Source organism: Coregonus clupeaformis, chromosome 36 (assembly GCF_020615455.1).
Source record: "Coregonus clupeaformis isolate EN_2021a chromosome 36, ASM2061545v1, whole genome shotgun sequence".
Classification (NCBI taxonomy): Eukaryota; Metazoa; Chordata; class Actinopteri; order Salmoniformes; family Salmonidae; genus Coregonus; species Coregonus clupeaformis.
Genome location: NC_059227.1, coordinates 31,273,331 through 31,299,171, shown reverse-complemented (window position 1 = coordinate 31,299,171; position 25,841 = coordinate 31,273,331). Strand labels below are relative to the sequence as shown.

Genomic DNA, 25,841 nt, shown 5'->3' with positions numbered 1-25,841 from the left:
TGGCCACATGCGCCGAATACAACAGGTGCAGACATTACAGTGAAATGCTTACTTACAGCCCTTAACCAACAGTCCATTAATTTTTTTATAAAAAAGTAAAATAAAACAACAAAAAAGTGATGAGAAAAAAATAGCAGAAGTAAAATAAAATAACAGTAGGGAGGCTATATATACAGGGTACCGGTGCAGAGTCAATGTGCGGGGGTACCGGCTAGTTGAGGTAGTTGAAGTAATATGTACATATGGGTAGAGTTAAAGTGACTATGCATAAATAATTAACAGAGTAGCAGCAGCATAAAAAGATGGGGTGGGGATTGGGGGGGCAGTGCAAATAGTCCGGGCAGCCATGATTAGCTGTTCAGGAGTCTTATGGCTTGGGGGTAGAAGCTGTTGAGAAGTCTTTTGGACCTAGACTTGGCACTCTAAAACCGCTTGCCGTGCGGTAGCAGAGAGAACAGTCTATGACTAGGGTGGCTGGAGTCTTTGACAATTTTGAGGGCCTTCCTCTGACACCGCCTGGTATAGAGGTCCTGGATGGCAGGAAGCTTGGCCCCAGTGACGTACTGGGCCGTACGCACTACCCTCTGTAGTGCCATGCGGTCGGAGGCCGAGCAGTTGCCAAACCAGGCGGTGATGCAACCAGTCAGGATGCTCTCGATGGTGCAGCTGTATACTTTTTTGAGGATCTGAGGACCCATGCCAAATCTTTTCAGTCTCCTGAGGGGGAATAGGCTTTGTCGTGCCCTCTTCACGACTGTCTTGGTGTGTTTGGACCATGATAGTTCGTTGGTGATGTGGACACCAAGGAACTTGAAGCTCTCAACCTGTTCCACTACAACCTCGTCGATGAGAATGGGGGCGTGCTCAGTCCTCTTTTTTTTCCTGTAGTCCACAATCATCTCCTTTGTCTTGGTCACGTTGAGGGAGAGGTTGTTATCCTGGCACCACACGGCCTACCACTGTTGTGTCGTCAGCAAACTTAATGATGGTGTTGGAGTCGTGCCTGGCCATGCAGTCATGGGTGAACAGGGAGTACAGGAGGGGACTGAGCACGCACCCCTGAGGGGCCCCCGTGTTGAGGATCAGTGTGGCAGATGTGTTGTTACCTACCCTTGGGGGCAGCCCGTCAGGAAGTCCAGGATCCAGTTGCAGAGGGAGGTGTTTAGTCCCAGGATCCCTAGCTTAGTGATGAGCTTTGAGGGCACTATGGTGTTGAATGTTGAGCTGTAGTCAATTAATAGCATTCTCACGTAGGTGTTCCTCTTGTCCAGGTGGGAAAGGGCAGTGTGGAGTGCAATAGAGATTGCATCATCTGTGGATCTGTTGGGGCGGTATGCAAATTGGAGTGGGTCTAGGTTTTCTGGGATAATGGTGTTGATGTGAGCCATGACCAGCCTTTTAAAGCAATTCATGGCTACAGACGTCAGTGCAACGGGTCGGTATTCATTTAGGCAGGTTCTCTTAGTGTCCTTGGGCACGGGGACTATGGTGATCTGCTTGAAACATGTTGGTATTACAGACTCAGTCAGGGACATGTTGAAAATGTCAGTGAAGACACTAGCCAGTTGGTTAGCACATGCTCGGAGTACACGTCCTGGTAATCCGTCTGGCCCTGCGGCCTTGTGAATGTTGACCTGCTTAAAAGTCTTACTCACATTTGCTACGGAGAGCGTGATCACATAGTAATCCGGAACAGCTGGTGCTCTCATGCATGCTTCAGTGTTGCTTGCCTCGAAGCGAGAATAGAAGTGGTTTAGCTCGTCTGGTAGGCTCGTGTCACTGGGCAGCTCGCGGCTGTGCTTCCCTTTGTAGTCTGTAATAGTTTTCAAGCCCTGCCACATCCGACAAGCGTCAGAGCCGGTGTAGTACGATTCAATCTTAGTCCTGTATTGACTCTTTGCCTGTTTGATGGTTCATCGGAGGGCATAGCGGGATTTCTTATAAGCGTCCGGGTTAGAGTCCCGCTCCTTGAAAGCGGCAGCTCTACCCTTTAGCTCAGTGTGGATGTTGCCTGTAATCCATGGCTTCTTGTTGGGGTATGTACGTACGGTCACTGTGGGGACGACATCGTCGATGCACTTATTGATGAAGACAGTGACTGATGTGGTGTACTCCTCAATGCTATCTGAAGAATCCCGGAACATGTTCCAGTCTGTGCTAGCAAAACAGTCCTGTAGCTTAGCATCTGCGTCATCTGACCTGCTTTAGTTTTTGCTTATAAGCAGGAATCAGGAGGATAGAGTTATGGTCAGATTTTCCAAATGGAGGGCGAGGGAGAGCTTTGTATGCGTCTCTGTGTGTGGAGTAAAGGTGGTCTTTAGTTTTTTTTCCCTCTGGTTGCACATTTAACATGCTGGTAGAAATTAGGTAGAACGCATTTAAGTTTCCCTGCATTAAAGTCCCCGGCCACTAGGAGCGCTGCCTCTGGATGAGCGTTTTCCTGTTGACTTATGGCCTTATACAGCTCATTCAGTGCAATCTTAATGCCAGCATTGGTTTGTGGTGGTAAATAAACAACTATGAAAAATATAGATGAAAACTCTCTTGGTAAATAGTGTGGTCTACAGCTTATCATAAGATACTCTACCTCAGGCAAGCAAAACCTCGAGACTTCCTTAGTATTTGATTTTGTGCACCAGCTGTTGTTTACGAATATACACAGACCGCCACCCCTTGTCTTACCGGAGTCAGCCGTTCTATCCTGCCGATGTAGCGTATAGCACGCTAGCTGTATGTTGTCCATGTCATTGTTCAGCCACGACTCGGTGAAACATAAGATATTACAGTTTTTAATGTCCCGTTGGTAGGATAACCGTAATCTTAGGTCATCCAATTTATTCTCAAATGATTGAACACTGGCTAATAGGATTGATGGAAGAGGCAGTTTACTCGCTCGCCGTCGGATCCTTACAAAGCACCCCGACCTACGTCCACGATATCTCCATCTCTTTCTCATGCGAATGACGGGGATTTGGGCCTTGTTGGGTGTCTGTAGGATATCCTTCGCGTCCGACTTGTTGAAGAAAAAATATTCGTCCAATACCAGGTGAGTAATCGCTGTCCTGATATCCAGAAGCTCTTTTTGGTTATAAGAGACAATGGCAGAAACATTATGTACAGAATAAATTACAAATAACGCGGAAAAACACATAATAGTACAATTGGTTAGAGGACTGTAAAACGCCAGCCATCTTTTCCGGCGCCATTCTCAGAAAATGCCAAACATGTTTGTCTTGACAATGAGCAATGGAGTTGTGAAGAGCACAAACAGATCTGGGATCAGGCTACAAAATATGTGTCTTCAGTGTATGACCTCAGGGAATGGTGTTGCGCTACTTGCATTCAGGATGGACGTAATGGGATGAACTTTGTTGAAATAGTTTTTGGCACTTGCAGAACAGTGTGGGGGCAGTGACGGTAGGGTGAGGACAACTGACCCTTGTAGGACTGTCCCTCAGAAAGGGACATGTTCATCTCTTGGAGCCATTCCCAGTGTACTGACCTTATTTCTGCTCAGACCTAGGGGGCCAGATTAACCTAATCCCTGCTGCTAGGTAAGGTCAAGAGACCGGCTCTTGATCCTGGTGTCCCCTGGGCCCACTAGTAGCTACTGTAAAAGCCATCGGCTTTCAAATAAACTGTTACCTTGGCACACTCCTAGGATTACAGCATTCCCTCACTTGGTTCACTTCACCGTGAGTGGTAGCATATGAGCCACAGTAAGTAGAGAAGAGGGGGGGACAGACAGAACTATAAAATGTCAATGAATGCAGACATCAAAGCCAAAGTATAGCATTTCAAAGAGGGAAGGAATGTGTAGGAGCTCAATCTTTTTGGGGTACCCACAAACCATGGCAGGACAGATGACACATTTCTTGAGGAAGAGACAGATGATTTTTTTATTTTACCTTTATTTAACTAGGCAAGTCAGTTAAGAACAAATTCTTATTTACAAATGACAGCCTACACCGGCCAAACCCGGACTCCCTAAAAATTGAACTGGGCTCGTACATGAGTTATTCTGAACTACTTCATGAACATTTCTGAACATCTGATGATACTGTTAGGAAATTAGTGTTTTGTTCAAACATTGCAAATGATAAGCGCTTCAATGTCCCAGGGCCAGTGTTTACAGACACTACAAAACCTTATAGTCATTACAGCCTAGAACCAGTGCTGCTTTCATCATAGTGTGCCACAGAGGCTGACCTTGGCGATAACCATTGACTTTCTTTTTTCCTGTCTCTAATTCAATTCTCAAAATGCTGTCCCATGTTGTGTCGATTTCCACTAAATAGTTTTTTGGCAGTTAGGCAGTGACTCCATTTTCACATTCACCTTTACATTTGAACTAATAACTGAGCATGCATTAGAACGATAGGATTTACATTTACATTTTAGTCATTTAGCAGACGCTCTTATCCAGAGCGACTTACAGGAGCAATTAGGGTTAAGTGCCTTGCTTAAGGGCACATCGACAGATTTTTCACCTAGTCGGCTCGGGGATTAGAACCAGCGACCTTTCGGTTACTGGCACAACGCTCTTACCCACTAAGCTACCTGCCGCCCTATGGATGATCTGTAGATGGATCGGGCAAGGTAATACTGAAGGAGGTGTGGCACTGTTACATAACACTGTAATTAAGAGGGTCTCGGACCCTGAACATGTGACCCGAGATTAGCGACAGAGTAAAGAGAGACCTTGGTCACTGACCATAAAACCACCGCTCTACAGTTATTACTGGAATCCACAAACAAAGGCTGGTGAGTGAGACTCCAGACAGCAGATACTCCATGACATTGAGTATCTTGTTATAAATTGCACCTTGTCCTCTACACAGGTAGTTTAGAACTACACCTTGTCCTCTACACCGGTACTTTAGAACTGCACCTTGTCCTCTACACAGGTAGTTTAGAACTGCACCTTGTCCTCTACACAGGTAGTTTAGAACTGCACCTTGTCCTCTACACCGGTACTTTAGAACTGCACCTTGTCCTCTACACAGGTAGTTTAGAACTGCACCTTGTCCTCTACACAGGTACTTTAGAACTGCACCTTGTCCTCTACACAGGTAGTTTAGAACTGCACCTTGTCCTCTACACAGGTAGTTTAGAACTGCACCTTGTCCTCTACACAGGTAGTTTAGAACTACACCTTGTCCTCTACACAGGTAGTTTAGAACTACACCTTGTCCTCTACACAGGTAGTTTAGAACTGCACCTTGTCCTCTACACAGGTACTTTAGAACTACACCTTGTCCTCTACACAGGTAGTTTAGAACTACACCTTGTCCTCTACACAGGTACTTTAGAACTGCACCTTGTCCTCTACACAGGTACTTTAGAACTGCACCTTGTCCTCTACACAGGTAGTTTAGAACTACACCTTGTCCTCTACACAGGTAGTTTAGAACTGCACCTTGTCCTCTACACAGGTAGTTTAGAACTACACCTTGTCCTCTACACAGGTAGTTTAGAACTGCACCTTGTCCTCTACACAGGTAGTTTAGAACTGCACCTTGTCCTCTACACAGGTAGTTTAGAACTGCACCTTGTCCTCTACACAGGTACTTTAGAACTGCACCTTGTCCTCTACACAGGTAGTTTAGAACTGCACCTTGTCCTCTACACAGGTAGTTTAGAACTACACCTTGTCCTCTACACAGGTAGTTTAGAACTACAATATGCTGCTGGATTTTGGGAAAATGTGTCACTATCTGCATTATTTACCAGACAATAGGCTGGCCCTCTGAACTCACGTAGGTCGACTCATCGCTCTCTTTTTTTATTCTTATATAAAGCTCTCTTACAAAAACTCACGCCGTACCTAACATTCGCTGATAACCTTTAGACGTAAGAGATACCATACCCGGTCTCAGGGATGGCTAACTCTGGAGATCCCTTCGGTCTCCTCAGAGTTAGGTAAAACTGCTTTTAATTTCTTTGCACCCCATGTCTGGTGCCTCAGGCCGTTCAACATATTGATTGGGGACCTCTTTGCTTATGAATGTGATTGTTTTTCTTTCATGTATTTGTAATTGTTGTATTTGTATTATATTGTATTTTGTCAATCATGTGTATGCAGGGCTCCCTTGAGAAAGAGACCCTGGTCTCAATGGGATCCCCTGTTAAAACAAATCTAAAAAAAAAAGTAATAAATAAATACATCTGTAAGGGACACTAACTGTCTGACAGGGATTTGTTTTTGCAAATATAGTTTTGTGAGACAAGGGCATCAATGAACTAAACATGCAATATTTTCACATGCATATTGCCACTTTCTAGGGTTGTTCTTGCAGGATTAGTTGTAGTCTTGTAAACCAAATAGGTAGCAGAATCATAATTCATTAAAGCATGCTGAATATGACTAATGAATAATGGAAAGTTGATAAAACCCCAAAACAACTTGGTGATTTGCTCACTATGACGCTTGCCATCACGAGGTGGCAAACAAATACATGTTTTGTTTTTTTTACATTACAATTTCCATATACATAACAGAAGCTTCCCATTAGTGCACTCAAATATTTAAAGGGGTATATTGAATGTCCTTAAAAATGTCTACATACCTTAATATCGTTCCTCTGGGAAAAACTCAAAGAAAACTCCTTCAAAGTCCTTCACAAATCCTGATTGATGTCTTTAAACATAATCAAAATCCCTCTTTTATCAAAAATTGTCGACCCTTCACAGCATTCCCATTTATCATACCAGATTGTCTGTATCCCCAGCCAAAAACACACCTGCCTCCCTTCGCTGGTGGAAAAACTTCTATCCAATTAGTGTTCGTTAAGAGGGAACTGACAGCATAAAGCCTGCGGTCTGCACTGATCTGCAGGCAGGCTAGAGGTTCCACTGGTACTGATCACTGCTGTCGCACACAGCTCAGCCCAGCAGCAGCCAGCCTATCCCTACCGTGCCCGATGTGGAGGATATCTGATAGTAAGTAACATGTCTAAGTGTCTGCAAGGTCACAAACTAGAAGGAATGGTGGTGGGGGGGGGGGGAAAACATTCAAATTTGACTCATTTATTTAGTCAAATTCTTAGTTTAACAATATAGTGTAGTGTGGTTTGGCATTTAGAGACAGGGTTGTTAGCAGAGCCACTTACAGTAGCCTGCTGTAATCAGATAAGCAGGACACCAGTGAAGTGCAGCCAGGAAACTCCCCCTGGTGCATTCTTCTAAAAGTACAGTGGAGCTTCTGAGTAACTTGGTATTTGTCCATAACACACACCAGACCCAATATGACATTATTTATGTACAATGACCTAAATAGTACATCTGAGTGAGATATCACGAGTGTACTGCAGAACAAATATCCTCTTTCATGGCCAAATATTATCCACTTGACTCACCCTATCGGAGACAAATCACTACTCAATAATTTATGCCATATCATGAGATTATTAATGCAATATATTTTATATAAATCACGTCAGAACAATGAATCCATGTTAGAGCGTGGAAGAAGAGGAAAACATTTGCCAAGAACAAAATGTATGTCCCTGTACATCCTACATAACTTTCCAATGAATCTGTTAATGGCTCCTGTTTACCCTCACAACATACTAGGAGGCTTGTATACTCTGCGGTCTGCCCACCAAATCTACTTAAAACCATTTACCTACTTTAAGTCTCTCTCTTTCTCTCTCGCTCAGCAACGTAAGCTCATTACCACAGACATCATTGTCTCCAAAGGGTTCCCGTACACCGAGGAGGGCAAAAACTCCCTTCACCTTGTGTGGCAACAGTACACAATTCACAACACTGTATGCTGCTAGTTGCTGTCAAAAACCACAGCAATCCTTGCCGGCTTCATAAGTACAACTGTTAGCAACGTAAACAGCGTGAACATGATATACTATAATCTACCATACTAACAGGTCTCTCTGGGCATTCAAATCCGATGTCTGAGCTGAACAGTTTGTGAACTTGGGGTTCAAAACTGCTTTCCAACCATGTATCATGTCATGTATGCTTACCATCCTAATAGTCTGGGCAGCAGCTCACACTTTGTTTATTCCTAAATGAAACTGAATATACAGAATATCTGCAAAAGGGCTTTAAATATGAGGTGCCATGACCTTTGGTTTCCCCAGAGCTGGGGAGCCTGCTTGGACAAGAAGCCTGGTTTCATGTATACGTCTGATTTATTAAAAAATATATCAGTGGTAATCCTCCCTGAAAGCATGTGTTCCACCGCAATCGAGACCATAAGATTTACAACAGATATGAACCTATGAAGATTTGAGCTAGTGGGCTCTCAGACCTACTCCACAGCCAAACCGAATTCGGCCTACGTTCTTTCCACGTCTGGATGTAAACGTGGAGTGTTCTCCTGCCAGGGACTGTAAAAACAAGCCAAGGTTCACAGTATAGTGGTCAAATGTGTTTCGAATTTCATGTCAGTCTGATTACAAATTAATTCATTTTTCCGCCATGAGGACGTAGGAACATCGTCAGGCCGTCTAATTTTCGAAGTCGTCTACTTTTTTTTTTTTTTTTCTTGATCTCTTACATTCTTCCTCGATACCATCCTGACCACCCGCCCACTCTTTGGAAACGTTGGTGTTTTGAGCTGATGATTGCTTGGAAGACACTTGCTGGGTTTGTGTAATGAAAGAAAGCAGTCTGAGAGGCACCGTGCTGGGCTACTTCTCGGGCCTGAGGAGGTATCTGCGGAATGCCCTCCTCCCTGCTTCTCATGGGCCAGGTGATGCTGTGAGATGGATGGAGAACCAGAATTCAGTCTTTACTCCGTGTTATCAGAGGCAACACACTGGGACTATCATACAAACAGGATAACCGAGTAACCAAGACTGCCAAGTTGCTCAAAAGAGTGACACACAGTGTTGAAAGATTGGTCTAGTTTCAAAATGGTCTTTTGTCATAATTCAGGCCAACATTCAGTTTCAGTGAGGGGAAACTTACCTCAGTCTTTTCTGTGGCATTTTCACCTATTCTGCTTTAGCACTGCATTGATTAAGCTCTCCAAATTCTATATATCCGGCTAGCTAATCAGCTCAATTTTAGCTGAAAATGCAACGTCTGGCAGAATGTCACTAAAACACTCTAGGTAAAAGGTGCTGATCCTTTAAATCACCTTTCAAATCTGCTGAGAAAACATTACCGGAGCAGGCATTTTTAAACCTGCCAACATAATGTTCTCAAACATACTATTCCCTATATACTGTACGTGAATAATACTCTTTATGCCATTTATTTAACCAAATCCCAACATCAAGAGGAGACATTGGACTGATCTTATGTCATTTTTCACACCTTCACTGCCGAAAGACATTTCTCAACAACATAAGTCATAACTGAGGGAACTCAAACTGGGGACCTATTTATACAACTGGGGACGTACAGTATTCATCTAACTGGGGAGTCGGGACCTATTCATTAAACTGGGGACGTATTCATCAAACTGGTGACCTATTAATCTACCTTAACAAGAGGTTAAGAGGAAATATGGGGTGCCATAAACCATTTGATTCAATAAACTACAGAACCATAAGGATCACTGACCGCTGTGTTTGGGGTGTTTTTACAGCCATAAATCAGTCACAATGTAGAATGTTTTTCAATATAGGCTTACTTTCAGGGTATTGAATAGGCCTACTGGCAACAATTCATGAACATCCTTAATGAAGTGAAGCAAATTTTAAAGAAGCAAATTATTATTTTGAACTTCACTTCTGTTATTCTGTGTTTCTGCAAGGCACTGGATTTAGACATTTATTTACTAAAGAAGTCCATTGAAACCAAATCAAAATGTATTGGTCATGTACACAGATTCGTAGATGTTATTGCAAGTGCAGTGAAATGCTTGTGTTTCTAGCTCCAACAATGCAGGAATAATACCTAGCAATACAAAAACAATACGCACATAATCCAAAAAGTAAAAATAAATATATTAAGAAATATCAGAACGAGCAATGTCAGAGTCAGGAATATGAATATATACACTGAGTGTACAAAACATTAAGAACACCTTCCTAATATTGAGTTGCACAACCTTTTGCCCTCAGAACAGCCTCAATTCGTCAGGGCATGGACTCTACAAGGTATCGAAAGCGTTCCACAGGGATGCTGGCCCATGTTGACGCCAATGCGTCCCACAGTTGTGTCTAGTTGGCTGGATGTCCTTTGGGTGGTGGACCATTCTTGACACACACGGGAAACTGCTGTGTGGAAAAACCCAGTACTTGACACAAACCTGTGTGCCTGGCACCTACTACCACACCCCGTTCAATGGCAGTTAAATATTTATTCTTGCCCATTCACCCTCAATGGCACACATACACAAACCATGTCTCAAGCCTTAAAAATCATTATTTAACCTCTCCTCCCCTTCATCTACACTGATTGAAGTGGATTTAAGAAGTGACATCAATAAGGGATCAAAAGCTTTCACCTGGATTCACCTGGTCAGTCTGTCATAGAAAGAGCAGGTGTTCTTAATGTTTTGTATACTCAGTGTGTGTGTGTATACACACACACACACACACACACACACACACACACACACACACACTACATGACCAAAAGTATGCGGACACCTACTCGAACATCTCATTCCAAAATCATGGGCATTAATATGAAGTTATTCCCCCCTTTGCTGCTATAACAGCCTCCACTCTTCTGGGAAGGCGTTACACTAGATGTTGGAACATTGCTGCAGGGACTTGCTTCCATTCAGCCACAAGAGCATTAGTGAGGTCGGGCACTGATGTTAGGCGATTAGGCCTGGCTTGTAGTCGGTGTTCAAATTCATCCCAAAGGTGTTCGATGGGGTTGAGGTCAGGGCTCTGTGCAGGTCAGTCAAGTTCTTTCACACCGAGCTCGACAAACCATTTCTGTATGGACCTCGCTTTGTATACAGTGGCATTGTCATGCTGAAACAAGAAATGGCCTTCCCCAAACTGTTGCGACAAAGTTGGAAGCACAGAATCGTCCAGAATGTAATTTTAAGCTGTAGCGTTAAGATTTACCTTTACTAAGGGGCCTAGCCAGAACCATGAAAAACAGCCCCAGACCATTATTCCTCCTCCACCAAACTTTACAGTTGGCACTATGCATTGGGACAGGTAGCATTCTCCTGGCATCCGCTAAACCCAGATTTGTCCGTCGGACTGCCAGATGGTGAAGCGTGATTCATCACTCCAGAGAACACGTCACCACTGCTCCAGAGTCCAATGGCGGCAAGCTTACACCACTCCAGCCGACGCTTGGCATTGCGCATAATGATCTTAGGCTTGTGTGTGGCTGCTCGGCCATCGAAACCCATTTCACGAAGCTCCCGACGAACAGTTCTTGTGCTAACGTTGCTTCCATAGACAGTTTGGAACTCTGTAGTGAGTGTTGCAACCGAGGACGGACGTTTTTTACGCGCCACGCGTTTCAGCTCTCTGCGGTCCTGTTCTGAAAGCTTGTGTGGCCTACCACTTTGCGGCTGAGCCGTTGTTGCTACTAGACGTTTCCACTTCACAATAACAGCACTTACAGTTGACCGGGGCAGCTCAAGCAGGGCAGAAATGTGACAAACTGACTTGTTAGAAAGGTGGCATCCTATGACGGTGCCACGTTGAAAGTCACTGAGCTCTTCAGTAATGCCATTCTACTGCCAATGTTTGTCTATGGAGATTGTATGGCTGTGTGCTTGATTTTATACGCCTGTCAGCAACGGGTGTGGCTGAAATAGCCGAATCCACTAATTTGAAGGGGTGTCCACATACTTTTGTATATATAGTGTAAGTCAGCAAGTCACACATAAAGATGGAGGGAACAGTCTGACCACAGCACAAACTCCTGAGGGAGTCACAGGCTGCAGAGATACTACCAGTGGCAAATGTCTTTATAGTGTACAACATAACGCAGCCAAAGACTTCTTCTACCTAGTTATTAAACATGCTGAGTGCTGAGCAGGCAGTTGAAGACAATCACCGAGTTATAATAAAACAGATTTTACAGGACAAATAGTAGGAGAATAGAAATGACATTCATACTGGCCCTCTGCATTAACTCGCTCTCTCTGCGATTACCAACGAGAAGTAGTAGAGATTAATGCTGTAAACCAGACTTAAGTCACCAACTATCATGCATGCAGACGTTCCACCGACACGCATAATAACACATACCTTAAATGGATGTCATAAATTCACTTCCAGACAATCATCTCATCAGAACACGCTCTTCAGGCCTGGAGGTGAGCCAATGAGAATATTCTGTAGTTGGAGCACTGTTCTGTACAATCTCCCCACAAAGAAGTTATTGTATTTCACTTTTTTTGTATCCAAAAGTATGAGCTCACCTCTCTTCACCGTTCAGTTAAGTGTATGTGGTGACAGAACTAGAAGCATTCCAGTGCTCCAGACTCCCTGTCCGTCTGTCTTTAGATAGGAACCATTAAAATGCCCATGGCAGGAGGTCATACCTACCCCTGGCTGCATTCAAAACAGGTAATATCACTAGGCTCTCTCTGTAAAGCAGACAACAGGTCACTAGGCTCTCTGTAAAGCAGACAACAGGTCACTAGGCTCTCTCTGTAAAGCAGACAACAGGTCACTAGGCTCTCTGTAAAGCAGACAACAGGTCACTAGGCTCTCTGTAAAGCAGACAACAGGTCACTAGGCTCTCTCTGTAAAGCAGACAACAGGTCACTAGGCTCTCTCTGTAAAGCAGACAACAGGTCACTAGGCTCTCTCTGTAAAGCAGACAACAGGTCACTAGGCTCTCTGTAAAGCAGACAACAGGTCACTAGGCTCTCTCTGTAAAGCAGACAACAGGTCACTAGGCTCTCTGTAAAGCAGACAACAGGTCACTAGGCTCTCTGTAAAGCAGACAACAGGTCACTAGGCTCTCTGTAAAGCAGACAACAGGTCACTAGGCTCTCTCTGTAAAGCAGACAACAGGTCTCTAGGCTCTCTGTAAAGCAGACAACAGGTCACTAGGCTCTCTCTGTAAAGCAGACAACAGGTCACTAGGCTCTCTGTAAAGCAGACAACAGGTCACTAGGCTCTCTGTAAAGCAGACAACAGGTCTCTAGGCTCTCTGTAAAGCAGACAACAGGTCACTAGGCTCTCTGTAAAGCAGACAACAGGTCACTAGGCTCTCTGTAAAGCAGACAACAGGTCACTGGGCTCTCTCTGTAAAGCAGACAACAGGTCACTAGGCTCTCTCTGTAAAGCAGACAACAGGTCACTAGGCTCTCTGTAAAGCAGACAACAGGTCACTAGGCTCTCTGTAAAGCAGACAACAGGGAACTAGGCTCTCTCTGTAAAGCAGACAACAGGTAAGATCACTAGGCTGTATTAGGAAAGCATCAGTTCAGAGTGCTGCACTTTTCACAATTATTCTAAGCTACACAAAACAGAAGTACAGAAGAAAAGCTTAATTGATGGCCATCATTTTAGAACTTTCAGAGATGTTCATACTGCATGCACTCCTACCTATCGGGGGGGAAATAACATTAGGCCTCATGCGGACTCTATTCCTGACAAACTGCATGCTGAATGAAGGAGGAGAATGACACGAGCTGGTGGCCAACAATTAGGCTTGGGAGGTATACCGTACATCCCGTATACAGAGGTATTTGAAAATAGCCACAGGATGGTTTTTCAATACAGTTGAAACGATTTCTTTGAAGTTTTTCAATACATTTTAATAATTGTTTTGGCCAAAGAGATCAATCTTAGTTTCATCAGACCAGATAATCTTTTTTCTCATGGTCTGAGAGTCCTTTAGGTGCCTTTTTCACAAACTCCAATAAGGCTGTCGTGCCTTTTACTGAGGAGTGGCTTCCGTCTGGCCACTCTACCATAAGGCCTGATTGGTGGAGTGCTGCAGAGATGGTTGTCCTTCTTGAAGGTTCTCCCATCTCCACAAAGGAACTCTGGAGCTCTGTCAGAGTCACCTCCCTGACCAAGGCCCTTCTCCCCCGATTGCTCAGTTTGGCTGGGTGGCCAGCTCTAGGAAGAGTCTTGGTGGTTCCAAACTTCTTCCATTTAAGAATGATGGAGGCCACTATGTTCTTGGGGACCTTCAATGCTGCAGACATTTTTTGATACTCTTCCCCAGATCTGCGCCTTGACACAATCCTGTCTCAGAGCTCTACGGACAATTCCTTTGACCTCATGGCTTGGTTTTTGCTCTGACATGCACTGTCAACTGTGGGACCTTACAGTGAGGGAAAAAAGTATTTGATCCCCTGCTGATTTTGTACGTTTGCCCACTGACAAAGAAATGATCAGTCTATAATTGTAATGGTAGGTTTATTTGAACAGTGAGAGACAGAATAACAACAAAAATCGAGAAAAACGCATGTCTAAAATTTTATAAATTGATTTGCATTTTAATGAGGGAAATAAGTATTTGACCCCCTCTCAATCAGAAAGATTTCTGGCTCCCAGGTGTCTTTTATACAGGTAACGAGCTGAGATTAGGAGCACACTCTTAAAGTGAGTGCTCCTAATCTCCGTTTGTTACCTGTATAAAAGACACCTGTCCACAGAAGCAATCAATCAATCAGATTCCAAACTCTCCACCATGGCCAAGACCAAAGAGCTCTCCAAGGATGTCAGGGACAAGATTGTAGACCTACACAAGGCTGGAATGGGCTACAAGACCATCGCCAAGCAGCTTGGTGAGAAGGTGACAACAGTTGGTGCGATTATTTGCAAATGGAAGAAACACAAAAGAACTGTCAATCTCCCTCGGCCTGGGGGGCACCTCGTGGAGTTGCAATGATCATGAGAACAGTGAGGAATCAGCCCAGAACTACACAGGAGGATCTTGTCAATGATCTCAAGGCAGCTGGGACCATAGTCACCAAGAAAACAATTGGTAACACACTACGCCGTGAAGGACTGAAATCCTGCAGAGCCCGCAAGGCCCCCCTGCTCAAGAAAGCACATATACAGGCCCGTCTGAAGTTTGCCAATGAACATCTGAATGATTCAGAGGAGAACTGGGTGAAAGTGTTGTGGTCAGATGAGACCAAAATGGAGCCCTTTGGCATCAACTCAACTCGCCGTGTTTGGAGGAGGAGGAATGCTGCCTATGACCCCAAGAACACCATCCCCACCGTCAAACATGGAGGTGGAAACATTATAGACTGATCATGTAAATGTCTTTGTCAGTGGGTAAACATACAAAATCAGCAGGGGATCAAATACTTTTTTCCCTCACTGTATATAAAACAGGTGTGTGCCTTTCCAAATAGTCTCCAATCAATTGAATTTACCACAGGTGGACTCCAATCAAGTTGTAGAAACAGCTCAAATGTTTTACATTTTTAATAAATTTGCAACATTTTCTAAAAACCTGTTTTCGCTTCGTCATTATGGGGTATTGTAACATAACAAAATGTGGAAAAAGTGAAGAGGTCTGAATACTTTCCAAATGCCCTGTATATATGTATAACTTTATGAGCTGGATTGCCTGTCTTTGCAATTTGTTTATTTTGGTTTTGCGCGCGTTAGCATATTTAGCTAGCAGCCTCCATTGAAATTCGCCATTACTTGTGCTAATTATGTTAGCATTCTGGTAAAAGACGCCCAATGGCCTTTTTTTTTGCATTTGTTGGCACCTCCTTGTGTACTAAACTGTTAATACGGTATTTCCCGGTATGAGAGAAGGACGGTATGACGATATGAAAATCAGGATACAGCCCAACCCTACTAACAATATCACCAGGCTGTAAATCTGAAGGGATGTTTACCCCTCTGCAACCACGTTGGTGTGGTCGGTGTCACAGCACTATGATAAATTAACTCTGGGAATGTATCATCTGTGAGGGAGGGGGGATAATACAGATGTGTGGTGGTTTGTCCGACTGAGTTAAGATGAACCCCACTAAGACTTACAGCTTTGAGGAGTGGCGTAATGAAGTCAGATGATAAAACACGAGACCCAAATGCCAATCCTTCACATTTGTTCAAACAGGCAAGCCACTTTTTTTTTTAACCAAATCTGTAAAAACATGAGAACTGCAGCCACAAAAGTTCACCATTTTGTTCATGGCCTCATCCAATCCAGGAAACACAAAATCTGTGTTGTCTAAAGCCAATGATGTAACCGTTGTAATACAAATATGTATCATTTTCTATGCTTTTAAAATGTTTAAATCTAACCAGATTCCTTTATAGTGCAGGGACCAGGGCACAGAAAGAACCCCATTGTGAGAAACTCAGACCCTGGAAAAGGACTTATGTGACTAATGATTGAGCCGGTTCCCTCCACTGCCACACAGCACCAGAGAGAGAGAAGAATGGAACTACACAGTGCACAGACACCACACAATCACCACTGTTGTACTGCAGCCTTCATAAGGATTCAGATTCCCTACCGTTCTCCTTGAAGTTTTGCACACTTGTGTTTCCTATTCAACTTGCCACAACTCTATGGGTGTGTATCCCAAATGGTACCCTATTCCCTATGGGTCCTGGTCAAAAGTAGTGCACTATATAGGAAATAGGGTGACATTTCAGATTAAGCCTATGTGATTTTGTAAAATAAAAATAAAAATTAAGCACTCGCATATCTAAGTCATTCTTGTTGCAGGTGCGTGGGAATAATGCAATAACATCAAAGAAAATAGAAACCTGCACACTGGTCTTGCTTGTATCACTTTTAATTAAAACAAGTGATATGAGCAAATGCAGAGTGCGGGTTTCTCTTTTCTTTGAAGGACACGGCCTGCATGAACAGAACAGATTAACTTAATTGTAGGCCGGCTGTATGATGTAAAAAGAACATTCAAGAAGAGTGTGGGAGAGAAACGTCTCTCCCTAGCTTCCTGGTAAATGGCTGGCACCTATTTGGAGTTCAGGAACTGAAATGTTCCAGCTGTGCAAAGTCAGGAGGCAGACAAAGAACAAGTCACTTAGAATGCTCAAGTTCAGCAGAAGATCCCAAGCTCTTCAATATTCCATTATTGCTTTGAACCGGACAGTAAACTTTGGCTTTCACGAAAGTCATGACCCCAATTAAAAGCAATGTTGTATGGCTTCTGAGTGAATGCAATAAAGCCAGTCAACGATGTTTTACATTTGGGACTCGCTAAGTGACAGCTGGATATTTGCAAACAAATGTGCAAGATTGAAGAAGAGTAGAATAGTAGTAGAATTGTGTTCATACATTAACCTCTCAGGGAGATTTGGGATTCAAATGAAGGTCCCCTCAATAAATGGCCTATATTTTTTAGCGGGACGAGACAAGTAGACACAGTATGAAAAGATGAACTGCTGACTAGGGCCTCTACAGCAATTGTGTTTCCCCGTCCACAACTCGTTTTAGAAATTCTCATTTGGAATGAGATCTCTCAGAAAGGAATCACAAACATCCCAGCATGGTCTGGGTATATCTGAGAGATTATTATATCTTTAAGAAGCAGGAGAACAGGGAGATGTCTTACCTTCACCCATTGGGACTTCATAGGTGGCGTTGTGAGAGCCCTCTGGCATGGCACTGCGGCCTCGGGAACTGCAAGAAAACATGAAGATGCAGGATTAGGACAGAGAATGAAAGAGTAGCCCTTGTCAGATCCCCCTGTCAACAAACTAGAGGACCACCCAGTTAAAATCACTCATCTTGTGACATACTACTGCTGTGCACAGCCGCTGACCACAATCTGACAGCAAATCATTCCCATAACGCATCACTACAGGAAGTTGCAAATCCTCCTTTCCCCCAAAAGAGGAAGTACAGCTCTGCTCACTGAGGTCATTAAGTGTGGGAAGGTCAGCAGCCACCATGGCCTTGTCATTTGAAACAAAATGTGCTTTTTTACGGTGTAGGTGTTATCTTAGCTGCTGTGGCCTGAGAAAGCACTAGAAACTGAGATATCATGTTTTTCCAGCTGGACATTTTTAACAGACAAAGAAAAATCGTACCTAGACTGATTTATGGAGAACTGTAGACAGAACTTGGATATATCATCACCACTCAAAATCGCAAATCATGCAGGTGTTTCAGTGAGCCAGTTTAAACAGCTCCCCTAACTCTTAACCCTGCTGAACACAGCAGGAGAAATTCAACTTAACTTCAGCATCTATTAGAAAGAAAATAAAATGTGTTCAAAATCATGTTCATAATTGCCTCACACTGCCGCAAAATCGTTATTGTTATTGCAGAAACTTTTTAAAGTTTATAAAATAGCTCTAATGATTTGTAACTTGGCAAGAACTCCCACTCAGCAAAATAATCTATCAATTGACTCCCATTGAAAACAAATCCTAAAATAAACCAAATATTTGGATCCCCCGGGCCACGGCAGACCAAACTTTCCTTGGACACAAATGTGTTTGAAAACCTAATAAGTACATATTAAATAGTCAGTATATAATTACTGTGGTCCAATGTGCCTCTCCATGTGGTCTGGGATGGCATTAGATTCCACCAACGTCTTTATGGTTCTTCCTATATCTTGAATGTCCACCAGACTACTTACTACCTTAGGGGGCATTCAAGAGAATCCAAGAAGTGAATCCATTTCACATCTTCAAGGGTTGTTAAGCTGTTACTTCATGCCAGTAATGCCTGGCTTTCCAACCAACCACAAACTCAAGTTCTCTTTTCTAATAGTCCCATCTCCCTCATCATATTGTGTGGTGTAAAGGATCACACACTGGAAGCTTCTCGTAAGGTATTGTCCATGACTTCTGGCTTTGTCTGTCTAGGTGGCTGTCCCAGTCCACAGCTCTATTCACACTGGGAAAGTTTGGCAAAGCACTCCACATTTTCCACACACAGAACTAACTTATTTGGTTGTGTTTGTCCTCAACTTGATTTTCCATAGGGCAAGAAAGCAATAAATTAGGGGCACTGACACAGTTCTTCAATACACATTTCCTCTCACTCCTCCCTTCACAGTCATTTAAAGGTTGAGGGCACAGTGGATTGACGCAGTCAGGTCCTCAGTGAGCGCAAAGCACCATTGCCCTTGTAGAAGGTGGGTCTGCAGGAAGCCTATTCATCTGTTATGCTTGGGGTGCAGCCAAGGCAATTATAGTGTGCAGATATATTTATCACACCATTTTATTACACCTTTAAGCACTTTCTGCTTGCTCTCGCCTCAGACAACTCTGAGCAGCACTAAACGATCACAAAGTAAATTGTTACAGAAAGCAGTGCTTGACTTGGACTGAAATAGGTGGCAGTACTCATTTTGGGTGCCGGTGCCGTTTATATTTACGTGCAGGAGCTCCACTATACCGTTGAGCTAATATTCTATAAGAGGAACAGGAGCTCAAGCAGTAGAACATTTGAGGTGCCGGTACTCAGCTCCGGTGAGCTCTCACCCAAGTCAAGCACTGACAAAAAGTATATAGCTCCTGAAGAGTCTGAACAATGTTGAAACATTAAACAGACAGGGAAATGGTTTTATGTTTATAACAATTGTGGACTAACAATTTCAGACAATATGAGTAGTTACAAAAAATAATGTTTGTGCTGAAAATCTGTTTGAATGTATGTACTCAAAAACTAAAGTCGTATGTGAAACAAAATGGAACTCAATTGCCTATTAATTCAAACATACTAGAACATTTTCAATACACATCCTGGGATCTTGGTTTGTGGTTTTGGTTGAATAAGGGCTTGTGTGAAGCTGTAATGGTTTTGGTTGAATAAGGGCTTCTGTGAAGCTGTAATGGTTTTGGTTGAATAAGGGATTCTGTGAAGCTGTAATGGTTTTGGTTGAATAAGGGCTTGTGTGAAGCTGTAATGGTTTTGGTTGAATAAGGGCTTGTGTGAAGCTGTAATGGTTTTGGTTGAATAAGGGATTCTGTGAAGCTGTAATGGTTTTGGTTGAATAAGGGATTCTGTGAAGCTGTAATGGTTTTGGTTGAATAAGGACTTGTGAAGGTGTAATGGTTTTAGTTAAATAAGGACTTGTGTGAAAATGTCATGGTTTTGGTTGAATAAGGGCTTGTCTCCACAAAGGCATTTAAATAGTCAGAAAACATGACCACTTTAACATAATTGAGCAACTAAATAATTGGGTATGATATTGTAAATGTGTGTGATTACAAATGAGTCACAGACTAAAATATACCCTGGCTGCAACAGTCAAATGTCTCAAAAACATTATGATGGATGACTGATGGAATATTTCTAGACAGATTGTTGTCTGATTTCATGCTGTCGGCATCTTTCAAAGACAGGTGATAATAACCCTTGTATTATTTTCTTCCCATTTATAGCAACAGTGTTTTGCTAGAAGTAATCAGAAATCACGAGGGCCAAATCGGAATATCTACTGCTAACTTTAGACGCACTTATGACTAGTATAGTCAGTTGACTACATTCTGTGTCCCAGTAGAACAAATGACCTCTAACTTGCTTGAACTGGGTCATGTCTGAAACAGTTGCATACTCGAGCCATGTCTCCTTCACACCATATCTGGAGGCCAATGTTACTCATGTATATTTTGAGCAGGAAATGAAACCAAAAACCCATCTCCTCTATAGCGATACCACATTGGTTTATGGACCTGTTGATTTCCTGAGAGGCCTCACTGACCAAAAGCAACCTCCAGCCAGAAAAGAGAGATCTCACAACTTTGCTAAACAGATTTATTTTATTTGGAGCTTTGTATTGAAGCCTATTAAATCAACCATGTCAAATAGGGGGTGCTTATATTTGTCCTGTTTCACTGCATGTACAAGTGGGTAACCTGTACGAGTGTGAGGTGTGAAATGGAAATATGTTTTTTGCATATCCCAACTCCCCCAGAGACACCCTCGGAGAGTGGGGTCACAGCCAGGTATCAGCAATTATTGACGGCGATCATGGAGCGCTTAGGTTTAAGTCCCTGCTCAAGGGCAGATCGACAGATTTTTCATCTTGTCGGCTCAGGGATTCGAGCCCAGCGTTGTAACCGCTAGGCTTCCTGCCGTCGACATACAATGCTTTCAGAAAGTATTCAGACCCCTTGACTTTTTCCACATTTTGTTATGTTACAGCCTTGTTCTGAAATTGATTAAATACATTTATTTCCTCATCAATCTACACACAGTACCCCATAATGACAAAGCGAAAACAGGTTTTTAGAAATGTTTGCAAATTAATAATTTCCTTTTTTTTTTTTTTATACCTTATCACATAAAAGTATTCAGACCCTTTGCTATGAGACTCGAAATTGAGCTCAGGTGCATCCGGTTTCCATTGATCATCCTTTAGATGTTTCTACAATTTGATTGGAGTCCACCTGTGGTAGATTAAATTGATTGGACATGATTTGGAAAGGCACACACCGGTCTATATAAGGTCCCACAGTTGACAGTGCATGTCAGAGCAAAAACCAAGCCATGAGGTCAAAGGAATTGTCCGTAGAGCTCTGAGACAGGATTGTGTCAAGGGGGAAGGGTATCAAAAAATGTCTGCAGCATTGAAGGTCCCCAAGAACACAGTGGCCTCCATCATTCTTAAATGGAAGAAGTTTGGAACCAAGACTCTTCCTAGAGCTGGCTGCCCTGCCAAACTGAGCAATCGGGGAGAAGGGCCTTGGTCAGGGAGGTGACCAAGAACCCAATGGTCACGCTGACAGAGCTTCAGAGTTCCTCTGTGGAGATGGAATAACCTTCCAGAAGGACAACCATCTCTGCAGCACTCTACCAATTAGGCCTTTATGGTAGAGTGGCCAGACGGAAGCCATTCCTCTGTAAAAAGCACATGAGAGACCGCTTGGAGTTTGCCAAAAGGCACCTAAAGGACTCAGACCATGAGAAACAAGATTCTCTGGTTTGATGAAACCAAGATTGAACTCTTTGGCCTGAATGCCAAGCATCACGTCTGGGAGGAAACCTGGCACCATCCCTACAGTGAAGTATGGTGGTGGCAGCATCATGCTGTGGGGATGTTTTTCAGCGGCAGGGACTGGGAAACTAGTCAGGATCGAGGGAAAGATCACTGGAGCAAAGTACAGAGAGATCCTTGATGAAAACCTACTCCAGAACGATCAGGACCTCAGACTGCGGTGAAAGTTCACCTTCCAACAGGACAACGACCCTAAGCACACAGCCAAAACAACACAGGTGTAGCTTCGGGACAAGTCTCTGAATGTCCTTGAGTGACCCAGCCAGAGCCCGGACTTGAACCCGATCAAACATCTCTGGAGAGACCTGGAAATAGCTGTGCAGCGACGCTCCCCATCCAACCTGACAGAGCTTGAGGGGATCTGCAGAGGAAAAAAATGGGAGAAACTCCCCACATACAGGTGTGCCAAGCTTGTAGGGTCATACCCAAGAAGACTCAAGGCTGTAATCGCTGCCAAAGGTGCTTCAACAAAGTACTGAGTAAAGGGTATGAATACTTATGTAAATTTGATATTTCAGTTGTTTTATTTTTAATACATTTGCTAAAATAAAAAAATTAACAGTTTTTTCTTTGTCATGATGGGTTATTGTGTGTAGATTAATGAGGGGAAAAAACAATTGTATCAATTTTAGAATAAGGCTGTAATGTAACAAAATGTGGAAAAGGGGCCTGAGTTACTTTCCAAATGCACTGTACCTAGGGCGTCAAATCATCCAACATATTTTTACGTTTGTTAGCTGGTTATTTAAAAATAAGCCAAAACTTCTAATTCAAAAGTGAACTATCCCTTTAACACAAGATTGTGTGGATGGTGCCTGAGAAAACATGATGAAGCAGCTCTGTAACAGCACAGTGTGTTCCACTCAGAACAAACATGAAGGAATACAACTAGACGTGCAATTTTCCCATAAGCCTCAGGGTTCTCCACCATCCCCACTCAAATGAGGCATATCATGCCATTCCACAATCATGAGTTTAGAGATTGTGAAACCTGTATTTTCTTCTGCTTAGAATGATTCCTGATAACAGTGTGTTGCTTGTTTCAAAGTTTTGAGAATTTGAGAGTCAATGTGATGTCATTGATGCGTAATGAAAACAACAGAGAAGATGGTGTGATGGCGGCAGGAAAAACTCCACACCTTACATGAGCACAACTGACTCAGTAGCCTTTGCTAGAGGAATGTGAAGTTTGAAATGAAACGGGACAATAGTAGTCAAAGTAGTAGTAGTTTTAAGGGTAATATAAAAACATAACTGGTGCACATTAATGTTATAAACGTATCGTTCAATTTATCGTTATCATGATAATTCAGTCAATTTAATCGTGATATGGATTTATGACCATATCGTCCAGCTCTAGTAAATTGTTCCAGAAAGTATATAGCTCCTGAACAGTTTGAACAACGTTGAAACAAAAAAAAAAACTGACTGGGAAAAACTGAACTGTATTATGTTCATAAGAACTGTGGATTGGAACAATTTCTGAAAATATGAGTAGTTAAACAAAGTACATTTTCCTTGTGCTGAAAGAATCGATGTTTGGATTCATGTACTCCAAAACAAAACTAAAAAGTCTTATGTGAAACAAAATGGAACTCAATTGCCTATTAATTCAAACATACTACAACGTTTTCTATACACATCCTGGGATCTTGTGTAATGCTGTAATGGTTTTGGTTGAATAAGGGCTTGTGTGAAGCTGTAATGGTTTTGGTTGAATAAGGACTTGTGAAGGTGTAATGGTTTTAGTTAAATAAGGACTTGTGTGAAAATGTAATGGTTTTGGTTGAATAAGGGCTTGTCTCCACAAAGGCATTTAAATAGTCAGAAAACATGAACACTTACAAACATAATTGAGCAACTAAATAATTGGGTATGATAATAATAATAATAATATAATATGCCATTTAGCAGACGCTTTTATCCAAAGCGACTTACAGTCATGCGTGCATACATTTTTGTGTATGGGTGGTCCCGGGGATCGAACCCACTACCTTGGCGTTACAAGCGCCGTGCTCTACCAGCTGAGCTACAGAGGACCACGTAATGATATTGTAAATGTGTGTGATTACAAATGAGTCACAGACTAAAATATACCCTGGCTGCAACAGTCAAATGTCTCAAAAACATTATGATGGATGACTGATGGAATATTTCTAGACAGATTGTTGTCTGATTTCATGCGGTCGGCATCTTTCAAAGACAGGTGATAATAACCCTTGTATTATTTTCTTCCCATTAATAGCAACAGTGTTTTGCTAGAAGTAATCAGAAATCACGAGGGCCAAAACTGAATATCTACTGCTAACTTTAGACGCACTTATGACTAGTATAGTCAGTTGACTACATTCTGTGTCCCAGTAGAACAAACGCCCTCTAACTTACTTGAACTGGGTCATGTCTGAAACAGTTGCATACTCGAGCCAGGTCTCTTTCACACACAAGAGGCTGTTGAGGGGAGGACGGCTCATAATAATGGCTGGAACAGAGTACATTAAAATGGTATCAAACACCTGGAAACCATGTGTTTAATGTATTTAATTCCATTCCACTAATTGTGCTCCAGTCATTACCACGAGCCCGTTCTCCCCAATTAAGCATCCACCAACCTCATGTGCCTTCACACCATATCTGGAGGCCAATGGTACTCGTGTATATTTGGCGTAGGAAATTAAACCAAAAACCCATCTCCTCTATAGCGATACCACATTGGTTTATGGACCTGTTGATTTCCTGAGAGGCCTCACTGACCAAAAGCAACCTCCAGCCAGAAAAGAGAGATCTCACAACTTTGCTAAACAGATGTATTGTATTTGGAGCTTTGTATTGAAGCCTATTAAATCAACCATGTCAAATAGGGGGTGCTTATATTTGTCCTGTACGAGTGTGAGGTGTGACATGGAAATGTGTTTTTTTTGCATATCCCAACTCCCCCGGGGTCACATCCAGGGATCAGCCATTATTGACGGCGACCTCAGAGCAATCGACAGATTTTTCACCTTGTCAGCTCAGGGATTCAAACTAGCAACATTTTGGTTACTGGCCCAACGCTCTAACCGCTAGGCTACTTGCCATCGACAAACCTAAGGTATCAATTCATCCAAAATGTTTTAAAAGTTTGTTAGCTGGTTACAGTGGGGGAAAAAAGTATTTAGTCAGCCACCAATTGTGCAAGTTCTCCCACTTAAAAAGATGAGAGAGGCCTGTAATTTTCATCATAGGTACACGTCAACTATGACAGACAAAATGAGAATTTTTTTTCCAGAAAATCACATTGTAGGATTTTTTATGATTTTTTTTGCAAATTATGGTGGAAAATAAGTATTTGGTCAATAACAAAAGTTTCTCAATACATTGTTATATACCCTTTGTTGGTAATGACACAGGTCAAGCGTTTTCTGTAAGTCTTCACAAGGTTTTCACACACTGTTGCTGGTATTTTGGCCCATTCCTACATGCAGATCTCCTCTAGAGCAGTGATGTTTTGGGGCTGTCGCTGGGCAACACGGACTTTCAACTCCCTCCAAAGATTTTCTATGGGGTTGAGATCTGGAGACTGGCTAGGCCACTCCAGGACCTTGAAATGCTTCTTATGAAGCCACTCCTTCGTTGCCCGGGCGGTGTGTTTGGGATCATTGTCATGCTGAAAGACCCAGCCACGTTTCATCTTCAATGCCCTTGCTGATGGAAGGAGGTTTTCACTCAAAATCTCACAATACATGGCCCCATTCATTCTTTCCTTTACACGGATCAGTCGTCCTGGTCCCTTTGCAGAAAAACAGCCCCAAAGCATGATGTTTCCACCCCCATGCTTCACAGTAGGTATGGTGTTCTTTGGATGCAACTCAGCATTCTTTGTCCTCCAAACACGACGAGTTGAGTTTTTACCAAAAAGTTCTATTTTGGTTTCATCTGACCATATGACATTCTCCCCAATCCTCTTCTGGATCATCCAAATGCACTCTAGCAAACTTCAGATGGGCCTGGACATGTACTGGCTTAAGCAGGGGGACAT

General features: G+C 42.8%; 1 protein-coding gene across 1 annotated transcript in view; it reads right to left on the bottom strand.

Moving 5' to 3' along the window:
• LOC121552524 (pleckstrin homology domain-containing family G member 3) overlaps positions 1-25,841 on the bottom strand; it is a 117,050-nt gene that overhangs the window by 66,820 nt on the left and 24,389 nt on the right. The window contains exon 2 of the mRNA XM_045211362.1: positions 17,423-17,490. Within this exon, the coding sequence (XP_045067297.1) occupies positions 17,423-17,471 (49 nt within the window). The 5' untranslated portion in view covers positions 17,472-17,490. The remainder of the gene's footprint in view (positions 1-17,422; positions 17,491-25,841) is intronic.